We start from the raw sequence: 18,192 nt of genomic DNA on the forward strand, positions 1-18,192 counted from the left end.
AAGCGAAAGGATAGGAGGCCCTACAACTTTTGGCAGCCTTGTCTTGTGACAAAGTGTATCCTTCAGATTTCAGTAATGAACTCTCCCTCCTGATGGAGTGCTTCAGAGAAAAATGCAGGGGGATTATAAGAACAGCCCTTTACCTGAAGTCGTACATATTTGCAGACAGTGAAAACCCTGGCCAGATCCCCAAATAGCTTTAAATATTACTAGCTTGATGCAGCAATTAATTTGCATCTTTTTGACTAGATGATCCCCTAAAGAAACATCCTATAAAAAAAAAACCCACCTAAATATGACCTTGTACCATTTTACAGAGCACAGCTTCCAAATAGCTGGTAAAGACACCCAGATGGTGTTTGGCCTATGTATTTTAGTCAGATGGTTGATTTTCCCCTTGGTAGGTTTGTAATGCTCAAGAAAACATTTCGCCCATCTATCTGCATTTGAGTAGAATACAAACTGACTAATAGACAAATAATCCGTGTGAAAGCAAATAGCCTTAAAGTAAACTGCCTTCACATTCCATTGATCAGCTCAGCCAGCAAACTTTTCTATACTGTCACTAATGTTCTAAATATTTTGGAGAGAAACATGTCAGAAGTATAAAGAATTTCCATTTCTGCCTCACATAAGGTCATTACGAACTCCTCCTTGAATTGATATTGATCCTTCAGCTTGCAGAAACATTTCTCTGATTTATTTTATTTTTGTTGCTGTAGGAATTGTTACTGAAGGTACAAGGAAGAAAATGAACTGATGCAGAATGGGATCCACACATGAAAATATGACGTAAAACATCTGCAATGATAGGCTGGCACTGCAGATGCTCTTTAACCATTTCAGGTTAAAATCCAGGGCTGTGCCAGCAGCCAGGAAGCCTCAGGCAACCACTTGGGTATTTCTGTGGCAGCAGTACCCAGCTTTGCCCAGTCATAAAAGACAGCAAACAGCTTTCTGCCATGGAAATGTCAAAGATTAGCAAATATTTCATCCTGAGGACAGCATTAGAACACATTTTCTCTCTCTTCTAACAATCCTAACTTCTGGGACCTGCTTAAGCTTAGGATTGCGCTTCAGCCCTTCCTGGGCACTCCTGGACAAGAAGGCTGCTGAGAGGGAAGAAGGACCAGCAGCATGCCAAAACTTGCTCGCTGGGAAGAAAACGGGGGCTAACTTTGGGAGGAGGGAGGAAAGCAATGAGAAGGACAGGACATGGCAGGGGGTTCAGCCAACTCAGCCCCACCAAATTGGAGGAAATTCTATCAAAGGACTGGCCAGAATCCACTTGGAGAAGAGCTGAGGCATCTCCTGTTAACACTACCTGGCCAAGGTATCACCAAATTCAACAAGAACGTGTTCTCCCCCGCCCTTCCACCCCCCTGCCCCGAGTCCGAGCAACACCAAGGACAGTTTCTGGTAAGGAAAGACTTGGGTAACATTCTAGCTCTGTCTTTGTCTCCTTGCAGCTGCTGTGATAGAGGTGCAGTTTTCCACTTCTGCTGCCCCAAAGATGAATCAAGCCCTGGAGAGATTAAGCGTGAGTGTGAGCGCGTGTGTGCGCACATGTGGAACCTGCATTTTCACACCATCTCAGTTTCTGCCTGCTTCTCACTTTGGTTAACATTTGAAAAATCCATTTCCCAGAGTGACTTTTTAAAGAGAATGATTTAAAGCTGAAGCCAAAAGGACCATATACAATTTTGTTTGCTTTTGGTTTTGCAACTGGATATAAAGAGGAAAAAAATCCATGCTAGTGGCTACCTTTTACTTTACCAGCTGCAAAAAATATCTGCTAAGGGTATGGTTAAGAGAAACAGTTAACAAGAGTTCGTTTATCAAAACTTGCCTGAACTGTTCAAATGAGCACAGCTCAATGGCAGATAGGAGAGGCAATGTCTAAGCCAGAAATTGGGTCAGCGATCTGCAATAGCGTACTTGCCAGTGTGATCACCGTGAACCTACAGCTAATGGGGACATCAGGGTCTCCAGACATGAGGATGGTGGAATGACCAGGGTGAAGAAGCAGCCTGTGGAAGTTTGGGGAAGCAGAAAGACTGGGTCGTAACAAGGACCACAGACTAATTGCTGTTAAAAGGAAAAAGAAAAAAAAATGAAAAAAAAAAAAAATAAAAGCAGGTGATGTACTTAAGTCTTATTTTCTATATCCTTAATGAAAGGCACTGTTTTTAAAATGGTATTTTTATGCTTAAAACATAAAGTTTTAGATAGACAAAATGTTTGCCAGGAATCCATCTTAAATTAGATTTTGGTTTATTTGCTCTGTTTTTAGCATGTTCTATCTAAATATATATATATATCTTAAAAGAAAAATAAAAGAAAAGCAATAATCAAGAGTCATAAATTTTCAGCAATATCACAAAATCCCTCATTAGCTTTCTGAATGCTAAATGTCTCCATTGATTTAACAAAACGGACAAGGTCTGTACAGTTTTTGAGAAGACAAACATGATCTAGTAACAGATTGGTATCTCTTTTCTTGGGGCTTTTCAGTGCATTTATTTAATGGATTTGAATGTACATTACTTAACAGAAACATTAAATGCCAGTGCTTTGCAACAGTTTTGTTACTGTCTCTTTAAAGTAAACAAACAAAAAATACATTCAAAAAAGCAAGGCTGTTTTGCTCATGTGATGGCAGAGGCTTTGGGCAGCTGCAACATGCACTGCTCCTGCTCAGAGACATTACCCAACATCAGTCAGCTGTCACCAAAAGAGTTGCACGGAAAGCATTAAAGGATAAAAAGAAAGGGGGCAGGGGGAGAACTGAGCAAAATGCCACACATGCCAGTTAGTCTTTCCAGAAGGAAGACACCAGAGTATGTGTATTTGGGGGAGGAAAAGGAGGGTAAAGAGCACTAACAGAGAAAAACTTGACTGCAGGGGGAAAAAAACCAGCTCTCTGAAACTTGTTTAGCAGGTTCACATTCCTAACATAATCTGACTTGGTTGGTGTTCTTTTTTGCCCTATTTCTTATTTCGCTTTCCAAGAGAAATGTAACAAAACTGAGGTAGAAATAATGGTGGGCACACTCCAGCCTGGAAGATTTCTAATGGATGCTAAATGAAGACCGAAGGACGATGGAGCCGTACACACACAACAAAAACTCAACTTTATAGTTTGGGAAGGGAAATTAATGTATTTTGAGGGTTCAGTTTTGCTTTGTTATTAGTACTGTTTGTTTGGTCACAGTCCACTGCGTTGCTATAAAGAGCTCTGCAACCCATAGCTCTGCCAGCGACCTACACTGATCCCACTCCCTATAGCTTCACCAAAATAACCTCAAAACTATGACTAGAGCTGCACAACAAAGGCCAGCAGTCACAGCTTAAGGTAATTTGCTTCTCAGAGTCCTACCAAATCTTACGCTTGACTGTTTTGGATGCTAACGTAAACCGATTAAGTGGCTCTTTTCTCATCTATGCACCTTCTAAAGACTGTATCACGTAATTATCAAGGAGCAATATGCTGAAAACTCGCACAGTTTACCCACAAGAAAAATCATTCTGCTCTGGTTTGATCTGACAAATTGGCAAGAGAACCATTTCTGAACACTGGGAAATCCTTCTGTTTCTATTTTTAAAAACTGTAAAGCTTCAGTCATATCACACTTTAGTTTTTTTCCTGGATACATTCAACATAATTTTCCTTGCTATTTTCCAATTGTTGAGGTAAACATACATATTTAATATAAAGTAACATTGAAGCCTAGCCTATAACTCTCAGCAGTACATAGTGCTTTCAACACATTCCTTTGAGGTACTGTACAAATCACAATCACTTTCCTGAGTTTTTGCAGACAGAACATTAAAAGAAATGAACTGCAGAAATTAAGGTCCAGATTACCATTACCCTGTTTTACCTGTTCTTAGTTTACACCGCAGAACAGACAGGATTGAGGAATACTGTTGCTCTTAGAATAGCAAAAATCTGGTTCTCTGTCGCAACACAACCGTTCATCTCTTTAGTCCAATAATGTTTGAAGTTAAAGCTCTTTATATTAGCACATGCCACCAATGTAATTGTGAGGCAAACAAAAAATAAAGCACCACTTCAGGCACTTGACAGCAACTAAATCTCAAGAACAGCAGAATGGAATCAACACACAGGGTTCATGTCCTTCTGAAATCAACCCACTTGCACCTTGCTCCTTGGTGAGTATTGTCTAGCTTGAACAGAACTGAGCATCAACATGCGCTTTCTGTCATGTGTGGCTTTTTCAGATCAGCAGCTCTCGTTTGATGCACTTTTCCTTCAAGTCTACCCTGGCTCTTTAGAGGCAAGGTAAATTGTAGTCTTCCCAGTACCCTTTGCAATTTTAACACTACTGAAAAGGGTTCTCTACCCTATGTAGCAGGTTCTGTGTGTGCCAACATTCATTACATTTCTTTTTTTTTTAAGTAGTATCACTGACTGCAACCAAACATTTTGTTCCATTCAACATATGTATCAAGCTCTTTTTGAGATATGCTAGGCTGTATCTTGCAGAAAGCATTTTCAAAGTCTTGATATGTAACTGGCCTCAACTGACTGGGCATAATGGATGAAAGGTCTGTGGCTGGAATGGCGTGGAGTGGGCCCACCACAGCTTCCTGACACAAGTGAGCCACATCTAGTCCAGAAAAGCCTTCTGTGCGCTGGACAAGCAGTGCAACCTCCTTGTCATTGAGACAGTAATTGTGCTGTGAGAGCAGTTGTACTATTATCTGGTGCCTCGCTGTGCTGTCAGGAAGTGGAATTAAAAGTCGTTTCATGAAGTACCTTCGAAGAGATTCATCGATTTCTTCCGGTTTACTCGTGGCGCAAATTACTACTATTTGGTCCTCAGCAGAAGTCAGTACAGTATCCAGCTGCATAAGGAACTCGGTTCTCATCCGACTTACTGGACTGTGTTCTTCACTCACTTGAGAGGAAAGGAGCATATCAATGTCACTAACAAAAATCACTGAGGGTTGGCGACACCTTGCCACAAGGAAGGAGGCATGGACAACTTTTTCTCCTTCCCCTAACCACTTTGTGACAAGGCCAGAGCCACTGATTTTGAAAAATGTGGCCCCCAGCTGACTAGCTATACATCTGCCCATTAACGTTTTGCCTGTTCCCCGAGGTCCAAATAAAAGGATGCTCCGAGGTAGAGCAGTAAGTCCATTGAATGCATCTGACCTCAATACTGGCCATAAAACCTCCTCCTTAATGACGGCCTTAACTAGATCTAGGCCAGCGATGTCACTCCAGTCCACAGGAGGTCCTTGGTTGATAATCTCATTGGTAACAATGTCAATGAGGTGTGTGTCAGTATTCTTCAGTTGCTCGTCCACAGAGTGGTTGGATGAGGTAGCTGCACGAAGTCCCGGGCCTTGCATTGGGTGAGGGAGGAGCTGTCTGTGGTCGTCACCATGCTCATTCATTACTGGGGAGGTATACTTCCCAAATGAGTCACTTGATCTCGAACCCAGTGAGTTTTTAGCAGTACTATAGGATGGGGGTGTTAGAGCCCTACTGGACTGGCTGCTGAATTTCCTTTGCTGTTCAGAGGACATTAGCTGCTTTGTTGGCTTAAATGCTAAGGATGATGTTTCAGCACTTCTGTCAAAACCATTCCCCCTGTTTGCATTTGAAATGCTGTTGTCGGGCATTCGATACATGGGACTCTGTGTAGATCTCTGTTGGCCATAGCTGTAATTTCCATAACTGGAGTCCATTTCTCCTTGCCCTGCCATGTAGAAAGCTTTCCTTTTGAGAGAGCTGGCTGAACTGTTTGTCAGAGCAGACGGCGCAATAGGTGTCAGACCATGGCCCTGGTAGGAATAGCTGGGGACAGTGGTTGGGGGCAGAGGGGTTGGAGCAGGGATTCCTGAAGGCAGGTACGCCGAGGGCGGTGGGGCACCCCCAGGGCTGTACCCAGGGCCAACAGCGGTTTGAGGAGGATAACTGGCAGAAGGGTAGCTGTAACTGGAGAGGTTAGAGGTCCCGTTGTAGCCAGGGACGAGGGCTGGTGGTGGCGGTGGTGGTGGTGGCTGTAAAAGTCCCGAGCTATGCAGGGGGGATGGATGAGGGGATGGAAGTGCAGGTGCTGGCTGGCCACTGTAACTGGTATGCAAGTATGAGCCATTGTATCCTGCGGCATATTCCTGAGATGGGAGCCCTGAATGGAGACTGGGAACGGTGTGACTTCCACAGGTGCTGCTGGAATAACTAGGTTCAGCCAGGTTACTGGCCACCCCCGGAGAGCTCCCGATGCTGGCTGACACATCTGTGGGAGGGAGGGCTGCACTTACTCCAGCTTTGCTGGCAGTGATAACATCTGGGACACAGTTCATGGGATACACGCTCTCTGAGTTCAGTGATGGCTGCCAGGGCTCACTTTCATTCTTCCGTCCATTCACCAGCCCCGAGGGAGCTTCAGAGTAATTGCTAAGAATGGGCCGCTCAGATGGGCCTTCCAAAATACCGGAGTATTTTTCTGCATACTTTTTCAGAAGATTGGAGGCGGTCAGAGCTGAGATGTCATCGTTGGCCCAGGCGTACTGGTAGGTGCGCTGCAGGTGGCCTCGGTAGGCTTCCACCTTGTGGGCAGGGGACCGAGTGGTCGAAGTGATATCAAAGTGCTGTTCTGGCCACTGGGCATGCTCCGGCGTCCACTGCATCTTCAAGCCTAGGGCAGCAGGAAAAAACAAAGTTAACAGCAAGTTTGGCTGTTTTCAGATGCTTTTAACCGACTTCTCAAACATGCTGCCTGTGAACTTCCTTAGCTTTCTAAAATACTGCACTTAACAGCATAATACCTTAAGGAAAGAAAATTCAACACCCTTATGAAGCAGTATAAACTGCTTGGTTTACCGTAGGCACATACGCATGGAGCCACATTTTTTGTTGATTCAGTAGGGGGTTTTTTGTTGGTTAAAAAAAAATGTAGAAAATGACAGTTTTCTCAAAGTAATTAAATAAGACTCAGTACATTTTAAATACTCTGAGTGTAGGTTTATTGTTAACATACAAGGCATCCAACTGCTCTGTCTTTTCTCATCATTGTTCCAGATTTATATTTTAACCAATATAAAAATATGAGACACAGCTGACAGATCACATCTAGGATACCTCTCTTATTTGGTACTGAACACCTAGTTAGCACAGTATAATGCACCCTGCGCAGAACAATATGACACAGACATAGCAGGTCATTCCATAATCCAACTCTCATCTAAAGTGGTCCACGACAGTTTCAAATCTGCTTCGTGGAGTGCAGCAAAGCAATCTCCCAGGCAGCGCTCCGTCGCTTTCATCACACAAAGCCTACAACTCGGTATGAATTACAACTGGCTCCTTTTTGCCTCTCAGTTCTGTTGTTGAGGCTCTGGAAAAAAAAACAAGCATGACTTGTCTGTTGGTATCCTGCTTGCTTTCTCTACCCTCCCCCCTACCTCGCAGCCTCCAGGGTACAAAGGAAGAAGGTTTAAAAAATAAAATAAAATAAAATAAAATAAAATGAAGAAAAGGAAAAAGAAATTAAGCCAAGGCCTTGAAAGTTCTGTGGCTTCCACAGCTGACTACAAGAAAACCCCAATCCTATCAATAAAAGAAAAAAAACCCCGCAAATGTCATTTTAAAGCAATTAATCTTGCAAATAATGTGATGTGAATTATCCCCCTCCCTGTAATCCACTACGCACAGTAAGAGTAATTTACAAGCATTAAGACAACCCACTACAACACGTACCTATGCACGGTAGACACACTGCTTATTTTTGTACAGCTGTATCAAATAGACCTCCTTAATCTCTCTCGTATTACCAAAAGTGATTTTTGCAAACAGTCTTGTGCCCTCTGGCACAGATTCCCTGATAAGGAGCAGGCCTAGTCGAAATGAAGCATCTGTGGCACTAGCTCCCCTCTGAATTACTGCAGTCTATTTTGACAGCTTCTACCCCCTCCTGTTTTTCTCCCCAACCCCTTTAGCTCTTCATTGCCTGACTCTGGCATCTGACATGGCCAGCTTAGCCTCGCTGAGCTAAACCTAACACAGCACACAGTTTGGTAACAGAATGGCATGTTTATTCCCTCCTGACTTCTTCTTCCTTGTTTGCAAAACCACTGCACCAGACACTGGAAGTTAATTAGCAGAATGATGCTGTGCTAATTGTGTTAATTTACAAGGTTTTAGTCAAAGAGAATCATGCCAGGGCTGGCACTGCTGTCATGCTTCCGACTTAATGATTAAGAAATACTGAAAACAAGGTGGGAAGGATTGCAGTAATTACACAATAAATGAATAAAGCAACAGATTCATTTGCAATTATATTTCATTGCAGTTGCACTCATTTGCATTTGGATTCTTCATTTTTATTTTTGGATTCATGTATTTGCAAATCACCAAATCATTTAAATTTAGCCTGAAAACTGCAAAGTACCTCTAATTGAGCCTTTTTATTTTATTAGTACAAGTACTGCAAATCTCAGTCCATGTGAGCTTGCCATTGATTACTTGCGGATTTTTTTTCCCCAAGCATTCTCTTTCTCTCTCATTTTTGAAACGCTTTGACAACTTGAGAAAAATGTCTGTTAACAATTACACAGTTATCCTATAAAAGTTGATTCAGAGAAGTGCTTTTGACAAATGCAGCTTTGAGACAGAGTTTTTGGCGAATTTATTTCTTTCATTTAGTGTTACTATAATCCTTTTTGCTAATTGTTTCTGATGCTTCAACTGGTGCCCTTCAGAGAGGGTAAATGTATCATGAAATTGGGTGAAATTATAGAAATCATGCTTGTATGAAAAAAATGCAATTTTAATAAGAAACTATCAGAAGCTTTTCAGAAATCATACTTTGTTAAATTCAGCTGGAAATCCAAAGAGCAAATCACCAACAGCCAATCACAAGCAATCAGTATCTAAAATTCTTCTATTGTCATGGGATTTACCTCAAGCTTTTTTTAAAAGGAAAGAATATTAATGTTCCTGTAACATAGTAAGTTCGTTAGCTCTATTAAAAAGAAAAAAAGCCAACCAAACCAACCAACCAAAACCGATCCACGTTCCGTGATATTTGGCTTACGAGGTTACCAAAACACTGAAAGCTTCTGTTACAGAGATGCAGAAAAACTTGAGTAGGTTGATGCTTCACTAGACACTAATGACTGGATGCCACTAGAAAGACTCTTCCCAAAAAATGCACTAAAGCAGCACTGAAACTTTTGAAAAAGAAGGTAAAATAGGCATAGATGGAGCAGACAATCTGGCTGGGCTGGTACTTATAGTGTAGTTAACGAATATGCTTTTGGCACTTTGGCTTTAATGTCTTGTAAAAGGCAGACTATTCAAAATAAGAGATAATAGAATGCACTAGGTCAGAGCACAACAGCATATACCATACACTATCCACTTAGCAAGCTTTTCAAACTACTTTTCACAAATACTTAAAAAACTTCATCAATTGGTCTTTTTTATTTAGAATGGATCATAGGCTTTTAAAATAAAATAACTCCGTTTCTAGTCACAGTGGAGAGATGTATTTAGATGGTGCAAATATTCAATTATTTGAATTTTATTTGTCTAGATCAATCTATTTTCCTTATTACAAGGCTGCAAAAGAATGTTGGAAAATCTGAATTATCCATTATAAGAGAAGGGGAAAAATCACATCATCCGCATTCTTTATTTGGAATAATTGCTAGATAGACCAGCAGTTTCCACACTGTCATGCTATCTTTGGATATGCTCACTGCACAATAATTGAAAGTTTATTTATTGATGCATATTAAATACCAATGCATTTAACAAAGGCTGTAAAGGCAGGATTGTGCTTTGATTAGATAAGCTTAAGAGAACAGGACTGTTCTTATCCCATGAAACATGAGCATTTATTCCAGCACATTACAATCATTAGTGTCATTTGGAAGCATAGGTTAATAGTTAACCATAAGCGTATTTTTTTTCATTAGTATGCAGTGAAGAATTCTGTATTTACATGGAGTCCACTGGAATGGTCTGGACTGGAGGGCACAAAGAGTCGTTTTCTCAATTTGACATTAATTGAAAAAGCAGCAAACTTTTGCTACATTTGACTCCATTCATTACTAGTTCAATAATTGTTTGAAAAATCAGACACACCAAGTGTCTGATTTGGGAAGATGAAAAAAAACAAGTTTCTTTAATTATGCAGACACTCCCCTCCTCAACTGCTTAATGTTTGTAGCCACTTGCCCTCCATATTCTAAATCATATTTTGTTAGTTGCTTTTTGCTTAAGCTGATGCATTTCTTTCATTAGGGATCCAAATGCTGATATAAATATGTAAAATTAGGTAAATAAGGGCGTATTTAGAGCTTGCATTCTTTTTTTAACATAATTTAAACTCTGACATAAACCATGGCCCTGCATATAGCATATTTGCTTAATAACTTGTTGTAAATCCAGAAGAAATGCAAGACTGAATGTATTTTTTAAAAAAATCTTTGCTAACATGAGAATCCTCTGAGCTATTGACATTTTTGAACTGTGTAAACTGTTTCAGTATGGGCTATAAAAGGCAAAAGGAAAGTATTCTGTTCTTTAAGTACAGGTATGTACTTACCAGTGAATTGCTTTTAAGATAAATCTAATATATTGTATAGGAGAGGCAGCCTCTTTTAGCAGTATCTATTTTTCCTTGTCCCGACAACTCTACTGTAAGTCTCTCCTCCGTAATTCTTCCATTTAAGCCTATCTGAATTACATTTGAAGCAATTACAGTCAACAATTTCATTATTCAATTACTTTGAACCAAGTGTTAGGCCACTTTTACCCTTCTATTTTTTTTGCTCTTGACTGAAAATGTAAAATCTAATACATAATACTTCATCAATTTCACACACAATAATTCCATAGGGCAGAAATCCACTTAAATATTCAGGTTTATGAATTAAAATAAACAAAACAACAACAAAAGGAAAGAATGTCATAGTTAAGAAAAAATAACATTGTAATCTGAGGCAAAATGAACAAGCAACATTCTATACATCCTGGATGTCCAGCGGGGCCCAATCCTGCTGGGAGCTCAAGTGTTTGTGCATACAAAGAACCCTCATCAGCTGGTGCTCTCAATATCAGGTCAGACTGTTCAGATGCTTGCAGGATTCTATCACAAGATAAAAAAAAAATAACTACCTTCTCCTTTGAATTTAAATAGAAGGTTTTCTGTTGAAAACAGGCATTTAAAAGTCCATAAAGACTAGCTAGGACCACACCGGGTGAAAACACAACAACTTACGGTGTCCCACAGAAAAGTCCAAATGATGACAGTCACCTTTCAACTAACTAACTTGGTTAGCAAAGGCCTACTTTAGACAAAGGACACTGAAGATTTTCGTAAATCTGTCATATGTTCACATCACTAATAAAACAGTTAAGCTAAAATTAAATCATGTGCAACTGTGGCTTGCTGAAGATACCGGCAGAGGTTGCACTGCACTTCCAGAGACGCTGGAGAACAAAACCTAAATGACAGGGAGCTGCTGTGCATGAGGAGCTAGAAACGGGCAGCACGCCAACCTTCCCAAACAGCTATCAAAGTTTCAGTTCAGATCAGAGGCCCCCAACTGTTTCTTCAACATACCTGAGGCAGAAGAAAATAATTCTCCTGTTGTGGTCTCTCTGTTTCTGCCCTGTTCATCCCTGTAGTGTCCTATCTAGTTCTGGTCTGCAGGTTCATTTGTATACATCAGTAGCTCAAGCAGATTCTCAGCTTTAGGCATGTGGCTAAATATGATCTGAGTTACTGCTTAATGTGCTGTTGAAAAGGTGTAGACTGTACCACAGGCAAACAAGTAAATGAGATGCTTCTGATAATTATTCATAACAAACTCATGGGAGCACACTGTTGGAAGGTAGGAAACAACTCCAAAACCACACTCTGAGTATCACTAACCCTCCTCCCTCTAGACTTGCAAGAGAATGTGAATGTCATCCCTTTGGATTACTGATGCATTTACTTAAAGACTCCAAAAGCTGTCCCTGCCCACTGTACTTCTACTCTCAGCCCTGTCTTGAATTATCCAAGACACTGAGTATTTACACAATGACCATAATGATTTTAGCCAAGAGATTTGCTTCCTGTGGACATGCAGAGATCAGCTTAATCAAAACTGCTATCAACATAAATGGGCACTTCACTAGGAACGTGCCAGGACCCCTCAAATCTCATACTTCAGTGAGAGCTGAAGATGTTAGTACGTTGAGGATCAGACCCTAAATTCTTATTTTAAAATCCTTCTTAAGCACGGGACTGAACTGAATAAATGAGTCATGCTGTAACTGCTGTTCAAGATGTAGGACACACAATTCCCTGAGTTTGTACTAAATCTGATAATATTTTGTAAGACTGTATACTGTCATATGTCCCATAATAATAACAATTAATCCAAGATAAAACGTTTCTTTTACACTCCATTTTTTATTAATAAGCATAATTTCAGCTGTTTGAAGATAGTGCAACCGATCTCTCTTAATTGGAAACAGGAGAGATTTTGAAGAGTGGATTGAGCTAATTATGTTTTGTAGGGTGGGAAAAAAAGAAGGAAAGAAAATGATTCCCACATTTATTTTCTAATTACTCAGTGAAGACCTCTGCTCCAGTCCACGGAGGGACTCCTTTGACGTCAAAGGATTCAGTGGGAGGAAGAGCCTCCAACTGAGCTGCCCAGCCACACAGGACCAGCTTTGGAGGCTTTTTTTCAGTAAGTGGCAGCCACACACGCATGAACACAGACCTGGAAAGTGCTCTCAGCATTTTCTTGGTAATAGTATGTTCTTCCTTTCATTATACATAGCCTATGCATACCATGTGCGTCAGTGGGAGCAAGCTGTTGGCAGGGTGTTTACAGTATGATTCCCATCTAGCAGGGATAGTGAAAACATTTCAATCTTTAAAACAAAACACTTAAATCCCGAGTAATATTGAGAATATCATATATATCAACAGCACTTAAAGACAAAAGCAGTAAGAAAAATGTAACATTTTAGAAGAGCCTGGACTAGTTAAAAATGAAATTCCTGAAATGGAATCTTGAACTAATGCATCCCAATTATCTAATTTAAATACGATCAAATGATTATTCCTTTTAAAACACACTTTCACACCTCACAACAGCAAATTGCAATACGTTTACAGCAAATGAGTTCTGTCCCTCTGAGCCCCTTCCTTGCCATTTACATAAAGCAGCGCCTTTGATAGTCACAAAGACATTTCTGGCTAAACGGCCTTTAGCAGATCCATCAGCTTCAAAGGCTTTATGAAACAGAAATAAGGAGAAATAATAGTCGAGCAAGCTAAGGGAAACTAGTCCCAGAGATGACTCTATCACATTTTGCCAGCAGAAGCAGGTTGGATCCATAGACCAGCAAAGCAGTAGCTCACAAGATGTGGATCATAGGGACCATAGCTATTACTCCGGCACTCCATTTAGGACCTCCCAGGACGATGCCCGCCTCAGAGGTATCAGTTTCTCTGCAGCAGCAGTCCTTAAGTGCAAAAACATTCTCAGTTCAGGACTCCACCCTTACGGTGTAATCGTCACACACCATAAATAAAACCATTTATGCCTGAGTCACAACACTCCTCTATAGACAACTGATCATATTTGTGATCAATTGTAGTTAATATTTTACTATATCAGCCTGCCCTCACTGTACACTTTCGCTCACAATACTTTTCTAAATCAACTAGAAAACACAGTTTTCTTTTAACCTATTATGATTCCCAGGCATTACATTTTTAAGCTGTTTCTGCCAAGTACCTCCAAACAGCACCATGTCTTTAAAGGATCTAGTATATCTTGTCAATGCCAAACAAAGAAGATCATAATAATTTCTGGGAGAATACTCAGAAAAACTGTAATAGTAAACAAAAGTAAGCATAACTTATAAAAAAAAAATCCATTTTTATAGTCCACTGAACACAGGCTTATAGTTATAATGTATTTTGAAAAGACTTAATATACAACCTAATCTTCAATTTAAGCCCATATAAACAGAAGAATCAACATAACTACTGCAGGATAACTGCAGTGATTCTGAGAATTAAAATATTCACATCATAAAATATAGTCATAAATGAATATGGAGTTTGGCCACTTCGTACATGTACTTATTCATATTTGCAAAATGCAAAATAATTTAGACCTGGAGTGCGATTGTGCTCCCATTGAAGTGCTTACTTCAAATCTCGAGTAACCCAACTGAAGCTTTCAGAAGCGCATCAAAATGCATACACTCTTTTTAAGCAACAAAATAGCACAAGTAGCCTTTTCTCTGGTTCCTCTTCCAGAAGTGGAGTTTGAGGTGTGTTTACCTTGAAAGAGTATAACACAACTCCTTAAAAGTAGAGCAGATAAAATACAGTTGCTGCTTTATCGTATTTCTCATATAATCAACAGCAACAGGTGAAACACAGAACCGTGAACTTGTTTTTTAGAAAGCAATTGAGAGGCAAAAGGAATTAATTTTCAGCACTAGGAAGCCTCATATGGAACATTCAGAGCTTGACCTAAACTCTTTCAGGAAAAAAAAAAAATCTGAAAATTACAATTTTCAAATATTGGATTCTATTTTTTTTTTCTCCATTTCTGTTGCCAATCACGATCCAGTAAATTGTTTCCTTTTACGGGATTTTTTTCATTCACATTTAGAATTATTGCTTGGTTCCTTAACATAAATAAAGCATTTTAAAAACTTTTTCTTCACCTATCCTAAATCCATCAAGACAATTTCCTTCTTAAGCTCACTTCCTTTTGCCAAATGAAGATCATCAGGACATACCACACGTGTCCATAGGGACGGCAGAGCTAATGAATATGTATGTTTTATGTCACAACAGAGCACTCCCCTTGTTCTGCAGTATCGACCTTCCCTTATGTGAGTAAATAACAGGTGAGCAATTGTGCATGAGGATAAATGGGGTTAAAACTGCCATAAAGGAACATACTTTATTTGAACAAAGTGGGTGCACAATAAATAGAGATTTAAGTGATGCTGAATTATTTTTTAGATCATGCTGTTCTAAACTGTTAGAAAATAATCTTACTCTAAAACACAAGAACAAGCTACACAGCTAGTTATTTAAAATATATTTCCCTCCAATTAACCACAGCAGCACTCTGTACAAATTCTGTTATATTATTTTTTTATATGTTTTTCAGTCATCATACTTAAGATAGATAGATATATCTATATGCGTGTATTTCATAGCTCTATGCATAGCAAGAGAAGGTTAATTCCAGAGATTTATCTAACCAGCCCTATTCGCCTTACAAATATGAAGGCAAAGATCAATTTCAGTAAGTTTCAAATAACTGTAGTCAGGTTTGACCCATTACACTCAACTAACAAGTGCAAAAAAGTAAATTGATATGGGCCAATAACACAATGCCCCAGCCTGTAACCAAGCTTTTAAAGCGCTTATTCCAAAACCTACCAACATAGGAAAGGTATGAACAGTTGCTTTACGGAGATTAGAGTACCTCTGCTAATTAGCTAAAGGAGAACAACTACTGATTAAATGTATATATAGAAGTAATCTGATACTCAAGAAAAAAAATCCTTCTTAAGATGATTCCACAGCATACAAAGCTTTTGCAAAATTTGTTTATGTTATTTATGCATTTTGTTTTTTGGCAATCTGCACATTAATCTTTAATGAAATAGTAAAGAGATGTTGTGTCTTAGACAAAAATATTCTATAGCCAGGACTGGATGACATCGTGCATTAGTTCAGTGTCCTTCACTCCTGGGACCTGCGTATAATTTAGTCCAGCCTGAAGAAAATAACTTTTATCTGAAGGCTCTGGAAAAAGCTACATATGAAATGAGTTTTGGTGGGTTTAGTGTTGTTTTTTATATATAAGACGACATACGAAGATAAACTGCTTTAGAATGCTCCTGACGAGGCACAGGATTAAGAGCAGGGAGCTCTTAACAGAGCTCATCCACTCTCTCCCTTTTCCCTGTCGCACCAGACACACACCACACGCATTTCTCTCTACTGTAAGCATCAGAGCAGCTAGTGCTGGCACACATTGCCGTTCCACAGAGAATATCCTGCATAAAAGGACTGTATTATCAACCTGTATACTTATTTCACCTCTCCAATAAAAACAAACAAACAAACAGCAAGGTCTATATTTCAAAATGAGAGATGACATTGTAAGAAGGGGTGATGTTATCACAGGGAACCCAAGATTTCCTCCCCAAGGTGGGGATCACCTTAGCTAAGTCATCAGAACTCTACTAATCACGCTCTTATAGGGAAGAAAGAGCTCTGGCATGGCTCCTTCCCTGGCTTGGCTGCATGAGCAGCTGACCCTTCCTTTCCTTCCTGCTCCCCCCAAAGCAGAGAAACAAGATTAAAAGCAGAAGCATAACCATAGAATTGACATCCTAGAAACATTAAGCTCAGCTAAATCTTTTCCCCACTTAAACCTTTCAATTATTGTATCCCCCAAATTCCAACAATTCTTTATTGCTCATTCAATAAAATGTATCTGAATTAACTCGTAAAAAAATGAAATATAGCCATTTTTGTGCAAGCAGTTTTTTGTTTGAGACTTACTGTATTGTTTCCTGAGCATTTGAAGGGAACTATATAGATTGTTCAGTTAGCTTGACAAATTAGCTGGGGAAGGAGGAACAGGGAATTTTCTATAAACAGATATAAAAAGATCTCTCTTTATATATATGCATATACATTTATATATTTTACACACTCACAGGCACCAGAGAGAGAATGTCTTAGCTGAGAAATTTAACTCTGTGTATGCTGATATTTTTGCCATATTCCTGGAGAGAGCGGGAAGGGAAAGAAACTAAATCCTTATGTTATATATTGGTTCTCCTTTCTGAAAAAGAGCTAAGTTCATTCTGTAACAGGAGAAGTTGAGCCATGTCCTGAAACACACAGTATGTCATTGAGAGGGTACACAGGCATTTTGAGGGGCAGAAAAGAATAACATGCTGGTTTTAAGAACAGGAAGAAATGACAGAGCCTAGGTGATAAAATGTCACATTCTTTTGCAGCTATCACACAAATTCAGCCTTTTCTGTAAACAGCCTTTAAGAGACAACAAAAATCTAAACCAAGCAATGATAATATCAATAACTAGCTGAGGACTGTTGATGGCTTAAATAACAATAAGATGTATTATTTTTCCTGTAATTTTGTCCATAATGTTATTGCATACGTAGTTACCTAATGACAAAATAGTTTTAAAATCTGCTTCAGGGTACAGAAGTCAAGCTCCACTGATGAGCATCACAAAGTGCACTACAGGCACATATTTGTATAGCTGAATAATAGCACTAGAGTTTGTATGATTTTAAAACCCCCACTATTTTACTTGATGTTTGATGATGCACACTGATGACATTGCTTCTTCTCACAAAATGTACAATATATTACAGTTAATTCTAAGAATTTCAAAGAGAAGGCAGAACAGTATTCTCACAAAAAGAGCCGAAAAGGGATCTTGGTATCAATATGAGATGCTTAGACCGTAAGGTTCATGGGCCTCCTTCTCCATCGCTTCTCTAGTTTGAATCACAAGAACCACTGAAGTTTACAATTTATTGTGAAGGAGATACATGTGTCCCAATTTCTAATTTATCATTTTCTTTTTAGGCAACAATTATTCAGCAGCTAATTACACAAACTATATTTTGGTCAGCAGCATTTGGGGTTTGTATTACACGTATGGAAAAAGCTCACCACAGAAAATATTCCATTAAAATCTAGACAGAGAGTTCTGATATTTGCTGCACTAGCTCAGTTTCTGATTTATTTCCTATGACTAATAAGGTGGCTTTCCAACTTTATTGAAAGTGACTTTTCCTAAAATTTGCTAAAAAATGACTGGACAGAATCCGGTTTCAACCTCACTCTGAGATCCCAGTCCAACATACCTTTAGCATGCATGTCCCATGTGTGTTCTCCTTTTGTTGTTTCTCCTGTCAGATTTTATCACAAGGTTTTAGTTACGAAACTCTCCATCAAATTTTGAGTTAAATAACATTATAAAAGTGCATCACATGAAGTTAGTATTAAAAATGCTCTACACTATCAAAAAGAACATTAGTATGTAACTAAATATTCAGCAACTATCAGCTTAAATTCTTTTTTCCATTAACACTTCTATTTTCATCCACAA

General features: G+C 39.3%; 1 protein-coding gene across 5 annotated transcripts in view; it reads right to left on the reverse strand.

Annotated features, from left to right (window-relative positions):
* FIGN (fidgetin, microtubule severing factor) overlaps window positions 1-18,192 on the reverse strand; it is a 107,454-nt gene that overhangs the window by 3,469 nt on the left and 85,793 nt on the right. For all 5 annotated transcript variants that reach the window (XM_054070249.1, XM_054070251.1, XM_054070250.1 and 2 more), the window contains one exon: window positions 1-6,677. This exon is cut by the window's left edge and continues 3,469 nt beyond it. In XM_054070249.1, the coding sequence (XP_053926224.1) occupies window positions 4,429-6,677 (2,249 nt within the window). In that variant the 3' untranslated portion in view covers window positions 1-4,428. The remainder of the gene's footprint in view (window positions 6,678-18,192) is intronic.

This window comes from Cuculus canorus, chromosome 6 (assembly GCF_017976375.1).
Source record: "Cuculus canorus isolate bCucCan1 chromosome 6, bCucCan1.pri, whole genome shotgun sequence".
Taxonomy (NCBI): domain Eukaryota; kingdom Metazoa; phylum Chordata; class Aves; order Cuculiformes; family Cuculidae; genus Cuculus; species Cuculus canorus.